This window comes from Brassica oleracea, chromosome C2 (assembly GCF_000695525.1).
Source record: "Brassica oleracea var. oleracea cultivar TO1000 chromosome C2, BOL, whole genome shotgun sequence".
Classification (NCBI taxonomy): domain Eukaryota; kingdom Viridiplantae; phylum Streptophyta; class Magnoliopsida; order Brassicales; family Brassicaceae; genus Brassica; species Brassica oleracea.
In genome coordinates, this window is record NC_027749.1 from 27,183,990 (window position 1) to 27,203,114 (window position 19,125).

Here is a 19,125-nt window from a genome sequence, read left to right on the forward strand (position 1 = left end):
CGTTAATATTATGTAATAAATTGACTTGCACATATAAATCAAATGATCGCTCTTGTTTATTCGCAACCATTTTAGAATAAATAAATCAAAACAATCAATCTTATCTATCGTATATGATATATAATTAAATTTAAACGATATGAAGTATATATATATATATATATTAACATAAACACCTATTAAAATAAAATTATTTATTTATATGATTTTATTATCATTGTATCTTATTATAGAAAAAATTTAAACATTGATCACAAAAGTTTATGTGAGACTTTTAACAGTTTTAGTAATTTATACTCGTTTTGAAAAATTCAAAATACAACATATACAAAAAAATCTAAAATTTTAATATATGATTAATGTAATTGTGTAATTTATTTTAATAGTAAAGAATTAAACAAAAATGATAGAAAACATACAGATTATTAGCAAAACTTCATTATTTAAAATCATTAATTACTATATATATCGTAATCACATTAGGTAATTCTATAGGTTTTATTTAAGGAAATAATATATAATAAATAGCCACCTTGCTTTGGTTAATATCATATGATATCATATAGTTGGTATTAAATGTTTCTAGTGAGATATAAAAATCGAATTGGACCAACATGTTTTTCAATTTCAATGTGAGACTGACACGTAAGATTAATTAACTACCTAATTAATTGACACATAAGCAATGAGTCTTTTTTAATTATTACAAAATTGAGGTTACATCTTTTTAAATGTTCCTCAATTAATATATAGGGGATTAGGCATATAACTCACAAATATTACCAATCATGAATAAATTTTAACATTTTGAAGTTTTGTTTGAGTTACAATTTTGAGTTATAGCCTTTTTAAAAGTGATAACTCAAATCAAAAATCTGCATCAACAAAAATCTCATGTACTAAGACTTGAGTTGGAAAACAATTTTGAGTTATCTATTAACTGCCATGATCACTTTTTGAATTTCAATAAATTTAGCAATTTACAACCAACGTAAACCACTAGTCGACTAGGTCTAATACAATATATTTAATAATTGAATATCTACTATAATTTAGTTACTATGCGCGGGTGTTTTTAAATTTTTTGAATTCAATTTATAATTGATCATGTTTTTAATTGTTTGTATGTTATGTCGGTCTTGGATTTTGAAACAACAAATTGATATGTTAGATAAGTCTAAAGACCAACATTGTTTTTGGGGTGCTATAGAAAAAGCATATTGGAATGTAGAGTCATTGAGATGAACCGGATGAAGGTCACAATATTTTTTGGTTAATTATAATGAAAAACATCTAACTTAATAGTGGAAATGAAAAAAATCAACTAATAGTGGAAATTTAACTTTGATAGCAAGTTGATGGTGATGGAATATCTCTACCCGACTTGGTATATTATTAACCTAGCATTAGAATTTGCTTGTTATCTGTTTAAACATTATAAAGTTTTTGAAATAAATTGCTTCAGTTTGTTTGGACGCTATATTTATGGAATCTTAAAGATACATATATATTAGTTTGAATCCGTTTATATGTATTAGTTTATATGTTATTTCTTACGTGTCAGCACCAGAAGCTCTCTCACTTCATATATTTAAAAACATTTTCTTAATTAGACTATTTACAAAATTTGCCATTGCTCATTACATTAAAAAGAGGATATATACTATAAGCTTATTGCCTCACAAAAAAAATTAAGCCGCGCCCTGCTTGCTACGCTTCAATTAGAAACACTTGCATCTTTAAATACGTAGAGATTTTATTGCCATAACCTGAGATTCTTCCTAATGATCGATTTCAATATGACAATTCGTTATATAGCCTGACTTAAGCCAACTTGCTACGCATCTTTATATAGCAATTCGTTATATATCATGACTTAAATAGTAATGCTTTTCTATACAGTTAGACTACATAAAATCCATTGTGTACGTATGTATCTACATATCTACTTATATATATGTTGCTGCAACTCTTCTCCGTAATAGATAAATATACCAATCACAATCGCAATGTTCAAGAATTATTACATAATCGCAAAATCTTATAGATATATACGTACACTTTTTTTTGGTTTAGTTATGGTATCTACGTACATTGAATAGCCGTATATAGATTTAGTGGCATTGATTTGGTTAATTTAAGTTGAAGACCAACTTTGAATTGTCAACCACGTCAAATTTAGAATGGAATGTGATTGTCACTTCACTGATTGATTTTTACATTTAATTTGATTGACCAGCACCACATTAGTTTCCTATAATACAACAATCAAATAGTGTACGATAAGGAACAAAGGAAGTAATATATTCAGATTTCGATTTGGAATACGAAATCTGATTGTAGCAATTAATGATATCGAGTATACCCTAGACCTAGGCGCCTTGCATATATAAATACTAGGCCTTATATATATACATATCCTCACCATGCTCTCCTTCTCAAAACATCGATCTTTACCACTACGTTCTAGCATTCACGACAGTCATAGCATTGTTTAACCATCAATTTTTAATTTATTTTTGTTTTCTTATATTTTGTTTCTGGAGAGTTTTATTACTTTATTGTTTATGTTTCATTTTATCTCTACTTCATAATTTATTTATATTAGTATTTGCTTACTCTTATTAACAGTTTCGGCTCTAACCTATGGTCACATTGGAAATTGCCATGGGTCTATGGGTCCAAACAAAATTTTGGTGTTATTTTACTAAATAGAAAGGCCCATTTTAATTTTTTAAATTATCAATTAGTTGGTGAATTTATAATAAAAAAGATCCATGATTAACAAAACCAATTTTAAATACAAAAAGACAATATTTTTTTATAAACTTCACCGTTCTTAATTTTTTTACAACAAAACCTAATTTACACTTAAAGCCCTTTTTTTCTTTTAATACCACAAAGTTTTTTTATGCTTCAGTTTAAAGAAATGCAATATTTCTTTCTATGATTTCTACCTTTATAATATATATTAATTAAAAGTGATAATCTCTTTAAATCTACTCACACTGCGCAGGGCGCGGGTTATCACCTAGTTTATTAATAAGAACAATGTTATGAATTTTAAGTGATGGCCCATTGTAAAATATCACACATGAAAAAAGTCATGATTTCTATTTTAAAAGATAAGATTTAATACAATACTAGATTTTGATCCGCGCTTAGAAAGCGCGGATTTATTTTTGAAATTAAAATAAAGTTTTCTATATGAATTTCTATATAAGGTAATGTATATGTTTGGACACATTTACCGTGGTGAACTGAACCGTATCAAACTGAAAAAAAAAAACCAAAATTATGCTAAATTTCATAACTAACTAAGCATATTCTATATTTTTGAAACCGAAAAACATAAACCAAACCGAGAATCAAATGAGTACTTAAAATTTTAAAGTACAAATTATATATACCTACAAATATTAATTATATTTAATTTCTAAATAACCAAATATCCTAAAATAATATTTATAAACCAAATTACGTAATAAATGAATTATCTGAATATTTTTATTCAAAATATTAAAAATTATTCGAATTATTTTATATTTTTTTCAAATAACCCAAATTACCCGATATTTAAAGTGCAACATATTTTAAATTTGTGAAAATTCAATAAAAACCTATGATATGCATTATTAGAATTTGTAAAATAAATAAACATGTCCTATTTAAACCAGTTTTTTGACTAATTTCATTTAATCTCCAACCCGTTTAGACCCATTTTATATTTTTATGATAAGATTAATCATTTATAGTTTATATATAAGAATGTAATATTAGATCTTAATAATTGATTGCATGTAATTAATTAAATCAATGTTTAATAGTTGAACAGTTAACATTAAGGCTTTTAGCTTTCAGTTCACGTAAATATGTAAAAATTGTTATACACCAGAAGATTCTCCATTAGTACTTATATTAAACATAACTAAACCATTGAAAATTTTATAGTATTAATAGAACTATATATGTGGTAAGGATCACGTCATGTTAAACACGTTTGAGTCATATGTCCTATATTCATGGGGTTATTGTTATATTGGAATAATAAATGAGTTCATTTGAATTATCTAGAATATTTCTATAATTAGAGAAATAAAAAGTAAGACCAAATAATAATTTATTAGCTAATTAAAAGTTCCAACATACTTCTTAAGTAGATTTTTTAAGAATCATTTTCTTTTAATAGTATAGACTAGATCTCGATCCGCGCAACCGCGCAGATTTTTGTTTTTATCTATTTTTGTATAAATATTTTGTTTTCAATTCTAAATGGGTATATATTAAAATATATATGTGTCTATCAATTTTTAAAACATAATAAGTTTACTGTATATTTTTTTCATTTAATAGATTTTTTCAAACTTTCACATGTATTTGTATCTTCTTCTTTATATATATTTACGGATTATTATTTCATTATTAAAATCGTAACTATATATATAAAGATTAGTAAAATATTGTTTTATTGTCATATTCAAAGATATTGTAACATTTCACAAATTTAGAAAGTTAAAAAAAAAAATCGCTTCATAGATTTATATTATCGAGTAAATAATTAAACATTTAGTTTTTGTTTAATTTTTAAAATAAAATATATAGTTTAAATTTTCTTTTCATTGGTTTAAGGTAGTAAAGATTAATCATTGTTAGATAATATAATTTTTGTTATTTAAAAAAAATCTTTATAATTTTAAAAGTTAACATCGACAAATATTTAAATATTTATCATATAGAGGTATAGTATTACAACATTAAATTATATCTATTTAATTTATAGTATCTATAAATCCAATGGATCATCTATTGTTTAAATCCAATTATTGATAGCTCAATAAAAATTTCTGGTAGACCCAAAATTTAAATGATAAGATTAGATATTAAATGTAACATAACTTTCTAGGAATAGTCCTTTAGGTCCATTTTAAAAAAATCACACATGAATCAAGGTTATGAATTCTATTTTAATATATAAAATATTTTAATAATTTAATAATTTTAATAATGGCTATCTACTTGTTATCCCAAAAAATTCTCAAAATTCAACAATAAAAATGTTCTCAAATAAATCAGTATAACTAGTTAAGAAAAAATGCTTCTATAATTTAGTTGTTAATTTTGTTTGGTAATTAAAAAAGTTATGTAAATATTATTTGTATATTTTCACATTAATTAGTCAATCAAAACTGTTCATAGATTTTAATTTTTAACATTGTTTGGTAATTAAAAATTTTATGTGCATAAAATTATTTGCATATATAGATATATATATATATAAGTGTGTGTTATATATATATATCCTTATTTAACTTTAATGTAATATATTTATTTTCTAAATATATTTATTAATTTTTATTAAATAATCCAACATTATTTTTGTTATATTATATTTTCTGAAATAATATATACCGCAATTTATACATCAAAAATGTTACCAATCAATTATGTTGACAAAACTCTAACTCATATTTTTACAGCAAAACTCACTACAGAAATTAACATTTTTATGACATAGTTTTTACAGCAAGCATGCCCGTCTCTGGACATGTGCCCAAGGCAAATTTGCACATGACCCATAATTTTTTATGCAAAATTTAGTTATATTTTAGGATCCTCTGCTAAAATATTAAAGCCTATTTTTACAGATTACATGTGTATTTTTATAAACTGCACATGGCCCAATAAAAATCTGGGACAGAACTGACTGTAAATTACATCAAATCATAACTTTTATCACAATTCAAGTTTAGAATTAACTTATTATAACATATTATATCAATTACAGACTTCAGTCCTAATCAAATTCATATCAAGGACTATCTTGTTTGGACCACAAAGATTTAGCGTAAGGTACGTTTTACTATCTAAATTCATTTTTTTCATTTTCAAGTTAATTGAATATTTTAGTATTTTACCGTACCAACCACATCAACAGAGATGGAACCTCGCAGTATCAAATGTAATTATAGAGACAAATATAAAGAGTGGTTGGAGATGCTCTAGTAGCACTATTTCTAACTTTTTGAGTAAGGATATTGATACATATGATTTTATTTTGTCTTCATGGATGTAAACATCTACAATCTACAATATATAAAAAGTCCATCGTGATAAATTTTGAGGTAGGTCATGTGTGCTAAAATAATCAGCCAACTAGACCTAGATTTTCACCTGCACTTTCAAAGCACTGGCATTTTCTGTTGATCATTTTGATAAAATATGCATGAATCTGTAATTTTATTAGAAAATAAATAATTTTAAAGTTGTTTTATTATAATGTTTGCGTTTTAAACAATGTTTTTATATCCGATCCAAATCCGTGAGCGAACAGATAGATTCGACGATTCGTATATAACTCGTATAGCATATGTTAGCCTTTATAACTTGTTAATATTATTAGTTTCCTAAATTATCTAAAACTATATAAAAATATGCATACATGAGAATCAAAATGATATAATTTATCTATTTAGACCCGTCCTCCATTATTTTTAAATGATTTTAATGTTATAAAACTGTATATAATTTTTAATGATACAATTGACAAAATTTTGCTAAGGAATATAATTTTATCCTGATAAATTTCCAAAAAATGTTATTGAAATGTTAACTAACATTTCTCATTAGATAATTTTGACAGATCTCATAATTTTTAGTGAAACAAATGTCAAAATTGGGCAGGTGTTATAAAATATTGACCATCTCATGTATCTGTGTGTTGTTAAGACTTGTGGTCCAAACTCCTTTTCCATTTGTTTGCCTCCATTCATACGTTTTTTTCTTTTTGTATACAAATAGTAAACAACAGGTTGATGGAATAATGAAATGAGTAAGAAATATAGAAATATGACATATTTCTCTGTTTTTAAAACGAACTAATAAATAGTCGACTTGAAATTAGTTAGGAAATATAATATATTTTTTTTGTTGAAATGTAAACTTTATTAACAACAAAAAAATGTTTTACAAAACTCGTGATCCTAAACCAGGGGATCAAAAGTTTCAGAAAATGTAGTATTATAGATTGAATAAATCTAATTGTATATTTGTTATTTAAATCTTACTATAATTAGGTTAGATTCTATGATCAGTAATTATTAATATTACATGCTGGGCGAAAATGTAAAAATAGTATAGAGTATAATTTTAAAAAATATTCTACCTAGAATTAAGGTTATGTCCAAAGTTATGTTTCTGTTTAAATAGTATTAATTATGAATCTTCATATTCCACCTCACACCTATTTTTAGTCGACACGAAATAATATCGGGCCAACTCATATAGACTGATCATAACTGTGGTAAACCAAATCAGCCCATCTCTCCATCCAACCCAATGTTGTCGCAAGCAATCGTCTCCTAATCTTCTATAAACTTATAAAGCCATTCTTTCAACAACATTAAATTTCTTTCTTGGATTTTTTATTTAACGCCATGCAAGTTTTTGTTACCATACGATCATTAATGCAAATTTCGTTCAAAGTTAACTGAATTAAGTAGTAATATTAATTCAAATTTCCGTTTCCATGCCCTCTTCAGGAGAAGCTTATCTTCTGTATAAAGTCAAACGACGCGGAAACTATATGATTTACTAATTTTGTTGTATCATTTTTAAATTTATTTTACTGAATTTTTTGCTAACTAAATTTAGTTTACTGATCTAATCTATATTATAATAGTAAAGTTTACTTTCTCATCATTGGTGAGTCCCACTTAGAAAAACTGTGTTTGCATTTGCGTTTTGAGTTTTAATGCCGCGTGTATTGATTTTATGAAATGGGCTAATTAACTTTTTTTTTGTTCCTTTTAATAAATTTTATTTGTACAAAACCCATGGCCCAACAAAAGTCTCCTCTTAAACGTCATTATCTTCCTCTTAAACGTCATTATCTTCTTCTTTAACGTAAAGCCTCTTTTCTTCCTTACCTTCATCTTCAGTGAAGTTTTAGGGTTTCAATCAGTTAAATCTCCTCTGAGTAATAGAAAGTAACCCTTTCGGTTTTCATGGAACAGTGAATCTTCTTCTAACTCTACATCTCCCCATCTTAACTATGTCTATAATCAATGGTTCGTAACACTTCAATTATCATTTCCTATATAAAACATCATGTTAAAACTGAAACCCTTCATTTCGAATATAGTCAAGGCCATCACAAATGATAACGACTCTCCAAAATGTCTGTCTCTGGTGCTCCATTTTCTCAAGCCGCTGTCCCCCACTCAACGTTGACTCTCTCCGCCAGCCTTGGTCGCACTACTCAGTTTGTTGTTGGTCGCCTTCTCCGCTTCTGGGACTCCCGTAACATAAAAAAAATATTGTGAATTTATGGGGATCATGCTCCTCTTCCTAGATGAAAAGTTAACGAGATATTTCTTCTATCACCACTGATCTATTGCTTCTGTCATATAATCGATTGTCTAACTCTTTCCTCATATGTCTCTTCTGTATGAATCTGCAGGATTCCGTGATCTGCAGATTCATCCCGGCTGGTCTTGCCAATCACTACCGTCCCTCTTTGCTTGCTGGTTCGATTGCGAAAGTCGATCGGTTTGAAGATTCACCCAATCATAGGATTGGCCAGGTAAAATCATCTCTTAAGTTTACTTGGTATGTTTAATGATTAGAGAAATGAAACTTTATTGTAGTAAAGAAACATCTCTGAAACATGTTTATCGAGGCAATGCGATGTTAGGTCGATCCAAAGTTGTATACAGGTAAAGTGCCTGGTTTTTGCAAAAAAAAAAAACTAAATCTGATCCATAGATTGCATAGATAGACCGAGTTACAAATTCTTTCCTTAAGGTTTCTCTTCGCAGGCCTAATTCAATCATATGATGCAAAAGAACTTTGCTATGTTCTGGAAACAGAGAAATGAATGAAGGGTCAGAAGCTTTGATGCAGAGGTCAAAGCATTGAGAGAAAGAAAGAAAACGGGAGGCTGACATGGAAACAGAAAATCAGTGAAGAAAGATCTTGATACAAAACTGCACACAGAACAATGTAATATGTAGAGATAGTGGACATGATTCTTTTTTTTCATTGTGCAAAGATGTAGAAAACCTTGATCGCTGTGATGGACTCGGTTATGAATCTAATGAAAGAAGTTGAACTTGAAGAGAAGGATTTGGAGATGTCAGTGTTAGAAACTGTTAGGGGAGGTTTGGATACTCTTGAAAAAGGTTGACGAGTTCAAGAAGATGCTGAAACATGCCAAAGAAGCAAATGACATGGTAAGGTTATTATATTACCTGTGCTGATAAGTGATAATTACAGTACGGGCTAAAAAAAATTTTTGTTATGAAAACTAACTTGCTATTTGCAGCATGCTGGAGAAGTATATGGAGATAAGTCAATTTTGGCAACTGAAGCAAAAGAGCTTGAAAACCGATTGCTCAACTTATCAGAAGAACGAAACAAATCGCTTCATGTCCTTGATGAGGCATGTTAACATCAGCTAACTATAAATTTTGCCTTATTATCTTTCTCTTCGAGAGATTTTATCTAATTGTATGCCTTTGTAGATGCATGAAACTCTTGAGATAAGACTAGAGGCATCATTGGAGATGAAAAAGGCTACTGAGCAAGAAAATAAAGCAAAAGTCGACTCTGCACTTAATTCACTTGCTTAGGAAGAGGTCATAATGGAGAAAGTAGTCCAAGAATCAAAGCTTCTTCAGCAAGAAGCAGAGCAAAACTCCAAGGTAAAAGTCACTGTTGTAATAAGCTCCACTTATAAAGTTTCCTCTCATTCTCATACTTATTTCCTTTTGCAGCTTTGAGAGTTTCTTATGGATCATGGTCAGGTCGTTGATTCCTTACAGTAGTCCCATTCTTTTCATGCGGATATTCGTTTCAAATAGATCTCTAATATCTTCTTGGTTCTATGAGCAGAGGAGAAATTTATGTCACATGTCAAGATGTGAAACTGTTGAAAGAAAATTTGACAAGATGTCAAAAAAAAAATCAGCCACCTCATGCGGAACATCTATGAGGAGGTTTGTGCTTGAGACTCCTAAACACTTCACAAATACGGCATCACCTGCACACATATAAAAAAACAACTCCGTCCGTGACCCGCGGGGCTCCACCGCTAGTACTATAAAGTACATTTTTGTCTTTCCATAGAGCTTTTCATGATAAGTGTCATTATATCATTTGTGGGAGGATTTTTTTTTTTCAAATTGCTTTTGGGCCCAATTTTATTGTTTGGCTCATTTTCTCTAACCTAATCGCAGAGTTTGTCCCGTTCAAGCTCACAGTCTGTTTCCTTTATCCAAAGCCTCTATCGTTACGCTTCCACTCCCCATCTTTGCGTTTCAGAAACATATTCAATAATGTCATTCAATCAACGACGTCCACTACGTGCTATCCAATGCCTTTTAACTTCGTTTTCAAGCTATCTCTTGGAGTACATATACAAAAGTTGTGAGAGCCGATGAACATCCATTTGTTCCTTTGATGCAAGCAGGATCAACCCAAGCTTTAGATTTGCTGATGCCCCATGCAAATTCGTTTCACAGACCAAACAAAATAACAATAGTTGGCACAGAGCATAAACGTCATACCAATGGAAGTATTCAGGTTTCACAATGACGACCAGATGATGTTGTTGGCTAACAAGAACACTGAACTTTCAGGTGTCGTCTCTACTCTTCGGCTCTCCCTCACCAATTATATATATTGATCACTCTATAGATCTTTTGGGTGCCAAATGAGTCACCTCTTCCTGACTCCGCGGTTTAGGACTAAGCATGCTAAGCAGCCACTAGATCTCTCATGGAAACAAGACCGTTGTCGTCTCCAGTGATCAACCTGAACGCTTGAATAAAATCGGAGTAATAATTGCACATGTTCTTGGGAAGAGCACTGATCGGAGTGGCGTCTGGACTTGGTTTGAGGTTACCATATGATCTGTCGTGAAATGGGAAGAAGCCCAGAGCTGAAAGAAGAAGGTATAACTTTACACGACAACCCTTTGGTTTCTGTCTTGTGCCTTTTGTATTTGATTTGCACTTACATACACTCTCTTTTCGATTTTAGATTGGGTACAAACACATTGGTTGTGCTTCGATATACGGTCACGAGAAAGAGGTAAACATTTCTAATATCAAAGAATTTGAGAGAGACCATGCACTATTAATTATGTGTGGATGAAGTTTTGTGCCTCTGTATATCACGTTCTCCCTACACTATGAATCCATTAACTGAATACGTAGTGTATTGAAGAAGTTAATAGATGATGGTTTCGTGAAGCGTGAGGAGTTATTCATCACTTGGAAACTCTGGTTTGTCTTCTTTCTACGACCAAATATTTTCTTCAGTGCATATGTATATTAAGTTTGCAGTTCCCATCACCCATCACTCTTCTTTCTATTTATATTACAGTAGCAGCAAGTGTTTTCTAAAGAATTTCACGGGAAACATCAAGTGAGAGATCGTGGGAGTCAACAACACTACTATGTAAAAGAGTGAGCATCAGGAAATGTTTTGCCTTGGCTATGTATTATGTAATTAGGTTGCAATACTCTTTGTTGTATCAATTAGTTAAGTTTACGATTTACCATATGTGTATGAGAATATACATATAACTAGCCTATCAACCATTACATCACTATGAATTCTCCTATATATAATTGGGGTCTGCTATTAATCTTCAAATCTGTTAGCACTGGTAGATCTACAAGGTATGAGTTAAATGTTCGATTCTGATCATGTGAAAATAGTTTTGGGAAGTAGATCGATGGTCTGATTTTCATTTGAGAAAAGCAAGAATTTGTAACCATCGCAAGTTAAACCTAAGGAATATTGACGATTGACGGTGTGAGGTAAAGCAAATGAAATCAATTTTATATTGGTTTATGAGATCAAGTGTTAACTCTCACGTATCAATGGGTTAAAGGAAGTGAAGCGAATCACTATCCAAAAAGGGTTAGGGGCGAGGATGGGAACCTTCAAAGAGAATATGTAAAGTTTCTTTTACTAGATTTCTTTTTGTATACGTAAATTTTAAAAGATGGGGTCAGTCAAAATTTGAGCACAACATACATATCTACCAATAACAATTATTCCCCGAGTTTATTTTGGCCACAAATAATTAAAAAAATTCACTCCTCTATGTTGTCTAATTTCCTATCTCCTCTTACTCAAACATGTATATTTCATAAACTGCACATTTATATAATACCTTAGTAAACGCAATATATCAACTATAAATGAAACACATGTCCACTATGATTTTTTTCTAAAATTTACATGCAACGATTGCATCCGGGGCCGATCAAGAATTATGGAAGCCCTTGGGGAAGAAAAAATAGTATTTATAAAGAGATTTTTTTTTAATAATTTTTTTATAAAAAATATGTCTAATATAATTATTTAACATTTTATATGAGATGTTTTCTTAAACTATTATTTAAAATATATAAAACGAAATTTAGTTAAAAATTAACTAATACCTATTTTGTATATAAAAAATAGTGTTTATTTTACCCAAAAAAAATTGAAACTTCGAATTCCGAGCCTTGCGGAGGTCGCACCCCCTGCCTTCCTACCTAAGCCGCCCATAGTCGCATCACAATAGTATAATATTGTCTCATCTACTCTAATATCAAATACATTAAATGCATTTGAAGTAAAACACACAATAAGAAAAACAAATCATACATGTGAATAGCATAAACGGAAAACAATCCGCGCGAAACACAACTAATTACAAATATTTTTTAGTATACACAATTAATGTACACCGGGGAAGAGAAGCCGCGTGGAATTTACAATTTTTTCATTGTGATTTCACATAAGATATTACATTTCAGCCAATGAGAGCTTAAACAGTAATTAATATAGTTTGCTAAACTAGTTTAAGAATAACAAAGGATGCACAAATTCTGAAAACATAAATTCCTAAATAAGTTAACAAAAGAGTTTACATTTTTCATTGTTGATTTCACCTAAAATATTACATTTCAGCCGATGAGCTTAAAGGGTAATTAATAGAGCTAGCTTAAAGGGTAATTAATAGAGCTAGCTAAAATGAGTTTACAAATGAAAAAAAAAAAGAAGTACAAATTTCTGAAAACATAAATTCCTAAACAAGGTAACAAAAGAGTTTACATTTTTTCATTGTAGATTTCACATTCAGCCAAATGAGAGCTTAAATAGTAATTAATATAGCTAGCAAAAATGACAAAGGATGTACAAAATTCTGAAAACATAAGGTCATCTCTAACCTATTTTAGTTCACACCAAATTCATACTATTCACCACACTAAAACAATATTCACCCCACTAACGCACCATTTACTTATTTTATTAATAAAATAGATAATTAAATAAATAAAAAATAAAAACATGAATACATATAATACTGGGGGTGTCCGCGCTTCGCGCGGAATATTATTTTATTGTTGTTAAGTATGATGTTTTTGGATGATGTAATTATGTGGTCACTATTTATTTGTGAAGAGCATGATTTAGTATTTTATTGTGTTATGTAGTATTAGGTTATAGGTTAATATATAATGTGTTTGTTTTTTCAATAATCTGGTGTTGTGTGTATAGTAGTATTTGTTAGTGGTGAATTGAGCTTCAGGTGTAAAGCATATTAAATTTCAATAACTTTGCATTTAAGCATTTGTTAATTCTAACATTAACGGTTTCAACGTCAAAATTGTATTTCATATTTTCATATTTTCAACATTATTCTTTTTTTTAACAAAGTCGAACATTATTCTCCTAAGATGTTTTTTTCCTTCTCAGCATATTTTGACTTGAGCCGTCTCCATCTATGTATTTTGTTTACATTTCCGGTGTGTGTGTTTCTTACCATCATCGGAAAAAGACTCACCTTCGTTTATTTTGTTTTTCCTCTTCTTCTTCTCTTGTGAGATTATCTGATATTTGTTGTAGATCAGGTTTATGAGTTCCCAGTTGTGAGGTTGTTTCTCATGATGTTGTACGCTGTTCTGGTCAATATATGTCCTCTTCTTCTTTAGATTTGGCAGGAACTACATCTCATTGGGTTGGGTCAGACTTTAGTTGTCTTTTATGTTGTCTTCCTCGTAGTTGGCTAGCCGTTGATAGTCTCTGCTCGTCTTGGTTTTCAAGATCTGGATTTTGGTGATCTGAATTTTATGTTCTCTTCATAACTCGAAGATGACTCCACAGTTTGCTGATTTTGTGTAGTCTCATTTTCTCTCTCTTTGTTCTCTCATCTTGTTGCACTTTTCATCGCTGGTTGCGTCTCTGGTGGCGTCTCTGGTGGCTCTCCATTTCACCATGTTTTCCACTCCAGGTTTGGGTAGTGTTTTCCTTCGTGTATGTTTTGTGGGCTTGAAAGATTATTTTTTGTCTCAAACTTGAGCTTTGGTTTCTCTGTGGTTGGCTTCCATTCTCCCTCCTTTAGGTTGTTTTTCTTCTTCTCATGCTTCCTTTGGTATAGATGTATGGAGTTAGTCTCTTGGAGATTTTGTCTCTTCTATTCAGAGCTTTGTGGTTCTTCATTGGCATGGCGTCTTGTATGTGGTTGTTTTGTTTGTGAGGTGCTTCTTACCTCTTAGCTGGTGATTGTGCTTTAGACATGTGTTTTCCGGCTTCGTGGTAACTTTGGTCTTCCAGTGATTATTCTTCCTCTGATCCGTTTTTTTTATTTTTTGGGTAGCTGTTTGATCGTGTTCATTTGTGTTCCATTTTGTTGATTTTGTGTAGTCTCTTTTTTCTTTATTTGTTCTCTCATCTCGTTACACTTTTCATCGCTGGTTGCGTCTCTGGTGACTTTCCATTTCACCATGTTTGCCACTCCAGGTATGGATAGTGTTTTCCTTTGTGTATGTTTTGTGCGCTTGGAATATTATTTCTCGTCTCAAACTTGAGCTTTAGTTTCTCTGTGGTTGGCTTCGATTCTCCCTCCCTTAGGTTATTTTTCTTCTTCTCCTGCTTCTCTTGGTATAGGTGTGTGAAGTTAGTGTCTTGGAGCTTTGGTCTCTTCTATTCAGAGCTTTGTGGTTCTTCATTGGCATGGGCGCTTTGTATGTGGTTGTTTTGTTTGTGGTGTGCTTCTTATCTCCTAGCTGGTGGTTGTGCTTTAGGTAAGTGTTTTCCTACTTCGTGGTGATTTTGGTCTTTCGTTGATTATTCTTCCTCTGATCTTTTTTTTTTGGTTTATTGGATTGGTGCTTGATCGCGTTCAAGACCTTTATTGAGTTAGCGTTACTATAATACTTTTTATTTTTCTTTGTGATGCGGAGATTTAGGTTTAGATTATGTGTCGTATTCTAATTTTTTTTAGCTTAGTTATTTTATAATTTTTAATAATCAAATAAATTTATAATAAAAATAATAGAAAATAATAAAAAATAATAAAATAATAAAAGTGTATTTTATTTCTAGTTGTGAATAAATAAAATATTTAAAATATATTTATTTTTTTTTTCCTTTATTCATCTTCAATTTTACTGACTAATAAAATAAATTATAAAACTTCATATAATAGTGTGAGAAAGATTATAGCGTACAATTAAAAAGTATTAAGTCAAATTACAATAGTGTAAAAGAAGAAGAACCTAAAATGTAAAAACAAAAAATATATGGGGACACATGTCAATATGTCATCAAATCCCTGCCACTTGTCATAAGAAAGAAAAAAATTAACTTTATATATATAGATATATTATAAATTAGCTTTTAGTGTAAAATTTGGTGTTGTGATTGGAGAATAAATTTTTTTAGTGTTAAAATTATACTAAAATAGTGTGATTTTGACACTAAAATAATGTTACGAGTTTGACATGCTCTAAATTCTTAAATAAGGTAACAAAAGAGTTTACATTTTTTTATTGTTGATTTCACATAGTATATTACATTTCAGCCAATAAAAGCTTAAAAAGTAATTAACATAGCTAGTTAAAATGACAGGATGTACAAAATTCTGAAAACATAAATTACTAAATAAGGTATAACAAAATATTTAGAAGCTCCCATCGTTTCATCTTCCTTATCCTCGATTTCCTGGGGAAAAATAAAAGATTCTCATTAATGCATAATTAGATAAAAACCCTTTTTATAGATTCAGAAATTAGAAACGTAACCAAACAATCAACCAAGAGAGAGAGAGAGAGAGTATAATGCTTGACAGAGAAATGACGTCGTTTCATGGTCGCCGGCGTCTCCTTCTTATCGGCGTTGCGATTCTGGTCACGTCCAGTTTGGTTTCTTTATGTCATGGAGTTTCATCTTCTTGTCATCATCATCCATCTTCAACCTCATTTCAAGGTTCTTCACGTTATAATAATCGCATAAAAACCCCATCTTCTTATGTATACACATATTTGATGACAACGACTATGAAAATTTATATAGTTTTCTGTTTTTTTTTTCATTTGAAGGATTGAGGAGGCAAGTTCTGGAAGGAGCAAATGGGACATTGGTGTTAGCGGCGGAGAGGACACGGCGGCCTGATCCTCTTAACCATTTCAATATTTATACCGATGGTTGGAACGTTACCAATTCTCATTACATCGCCGTGAGTCCCTCCTTTAATTATTTGACATATATTCCCAAAACGTAACCGATGTGTCACATATATATTTATGTGTAAAATACTAAAATCGTATTTCTTGTGATTGATATAATATTGTTTTTTCAGTCCGTTGGATTTTCTGCTGTTCCATTCATAGTAATATCAATCGTGTGGTTCGTATTGCTTGGACTCTTCCTCATCTGCTCATGCCTTTGTTGCTGTTGTTGCGGTTGCGGTCGCCGGAGCTACGGTTACTCTCGCGTCTGCTACACTCTCTCTCTCGTCTTCCTCCTCCTCTTCACCATCGCCGCCGTGTAACCGTCTTTTTCCTTGACAATATATATCAAAATCACATTATTTAATTATTGTTATAATTCTCTACCTTCTTAACGATGATTTCTTCAGGATTGGGTCTGCGATGTTGTACACTGGGCAAAAAGAGTTCTACGGTAGCGTGGAGAAGACGTTTATGTACATTGTGAGTCAAGCAACTGGTGTCTTGACTAAACTAACGAGCTTATGGGACTCTATTCAGTCTGCTAAAGACATTCAGCTCGATGGACATAACCTGTTTCCTCCACAGTTTAGAGGTAACATTGATCATTTCAACAACATGATCAAGATGTCTAACATCACCTATCCTGATCGTGTCGCTAACCAGACCATCCGTTATCTCACTGGAGCACTGAACCCAGTGTAAGCATGAGTTAGACAGATAACTTGTAAGCCTCTCTTTGATTATTTAATTCGATTTCTTTTTTTCTAATGTTTTTCAGGAGATTAGTGTTGAATGTGATCGCTGGCGTTATGCTCGCAGTCGCATTCCTCGGACTCTGTAAGTTCAAAACCTAGAACATTTCTGATACCTTGCGTTACAAGTTTGATTATTTTATTTGTTTTAACATATTTGTAATTTTCAACAGTGTTTTCCTTCTGTGGACTGCGAGTTCTTGTCTACCTGTGAGTTACCGCTTAGACTTTTATATTGTATTTCATATCCAAATTAAATGGTTAACATTAATGTATAATCTGCATGCAGCTTAGTAATTGTGGGTTGGATTCTCGTCACAGCAACGATCCTCCTCAGCGCAGTCTTCCTTGTCTTCCACAAGTAATGACACTGATCTAATTCAATATACCAAGTTTTATTGTTTTTATCATACTAATGATGTTATTACTTAAAATCAGTGTGGTTGCGGACACTTGTACGGCTATGGACCAATGGGTGCATGATCCAGCAGCAGAGTCGGCGTTGAGCCAGCTGCTTCCATGTTTAGACGCTAAAACCATTGGAGATACATTGGATATAACCAAGACGATGACCTCTACGGCCGTTGACATGACTAATGCGTACACAGTCAATGTCAGTAACTTTGATCACTTCCCACATAATAACCCTTTTTACCATAACCAGTCTGGTCCGCTCGTTCCTCTTCTCTGTAACCCTCTCGACGAACATCACAATCCACGTCCTTGTGCTCCTAACGAAATTCTCCTCGCTAATGCTTCTCAGGTACGTATGATATTTATATGTCATACTCCCTCCCTTCCATACTCATGTTTTACTCCAACGGATATATATTAAGAAAAACTATATTTTATCAAAAGTATCATTGAGTTACAGTTTAAAAGTAATTTATTTAATTATAAATAGAAATAATAAAAATTAAATTGATTATACAGTTTTTGATAAAGTTAAAATTATATAAATTTGTGCAAACATCGTATACTATGAAACAACAAAAATTTTCTAAAACATCAAGTATATTGAAACGGATGGAGTATTAATACTAGAATCACAAGAGTAAAATAATATTATTAGAAGAAGATTAACTGTATTAAAATAATGTTAATACGTTTCTGTGTGGTTTTTTTTAATGGGTAAATAGATCTACAAAGGGTTTGTGTGCCAAGTGAACGCAGAAGGGATCTGCATAACACAGGGTAGGTTAACTCAAGCTTCATACGACCAGATGATGGGTGCTATCAACGTAGGATTCACGTTGGACCATTACGGTCCGTTCTTGGCTAGTATTGCTGATTGCACATTCGTCCGAGACACATTCAGAGACATAACCACCAAGAACTGCCCTGGACTCAGCATCACCAGCCAATGGATCTACGCAGGACTGGCGTCACTCTCTGGTGCAGTCATGTTCTCACTCATCTTTTGGATGATTTTCGTCAGAGAAAGACGTCACCGTTCTCATAGTAAGAAGACGGTCCAGATGAATAGGTTTTGATTATTGCAAACAAGCCCATTCATTGTCCGAGTATTATGTTATCTAATTTCGTAATTTTTGTTGGAACCTTTAATGATATGCTTCCATAAAAAAAACTAAAAAAATTCAGTTTTTTTTAACACTGGTTTATTATTATTACATTATATTTATGAGAAAGATTACATAGACGATTCGACTGTTGGGGAAAGTCACACGGCGCAGCGGAAATACTAATGGTCGTGTTCCCCTGACCTTGTGTGAACCTGTGAAGAAAATACTTCGACGATGGCGGGATGTAATATGCAGAAAAACGTAAATGAGACACACAATTTTTACGTGGAAAACCTCCTCGATGTGAGAAGGAAAAACCACGGGACCGTAGTCCAC

The 19,125-nt window shown here is 31.2% G+C and overlaps 1 protein-coding gene and 1 long non-coding RNA gene across 3 annotated transcripts; both read left to right on the forward strand.

The window, feature by feature from the left end:
• Positions 1–8,159: 8,159 nt before the first annotated feature.
• LOC106326239 lies at positions 8,160–9,433 on the forward strand. 2 transcript variants are annotated; one of them, XR_001267175.1, is made up of 4 exons: positions 8,160–8,357; positions 8,459–8,714; positions 8,817–9,230; positions 9,323–9,433. It is a non-coding gene; the product is annotated as an uncharacterized LOC106326239 (long non-coding RNA). The 2 variants fall into 2 exon arrangements; XR_001267176.1 differs by having other exon boundaries at positions 8,459–8,581; positions 8,868–9,230.
• Positions 9,434–16,095: 6,662 nt separating this feature from the next.
• On the forward strand, positions 16,096–18,784 carry LOC106326166. The gene is made up of 9 exons (XM_013764186.1): positions 16,096–16,269; positions 16,383–16,519; positions 16,643–16,830; positions 16,922–17,212; positions 17,293–17,351; positions 17,440–17,476; positions 17,556–17,627; positions 17,705–18,029; positions 18,406–18,784. The coding sequence occupies exons 1-9, from the start codon at positions 16,122–16,124 to the stop codon at positions 18,757–18,759; spliced, it is 1,611 nt and encodes a 536-aa protein (XP_013619640.1). The 5' UTR covers positions 16,096–16,121; the 3' UTR covers positions 18,760–18,784.
• Positions 18,785–19,125: the final 341 nt, after the last annotated feature.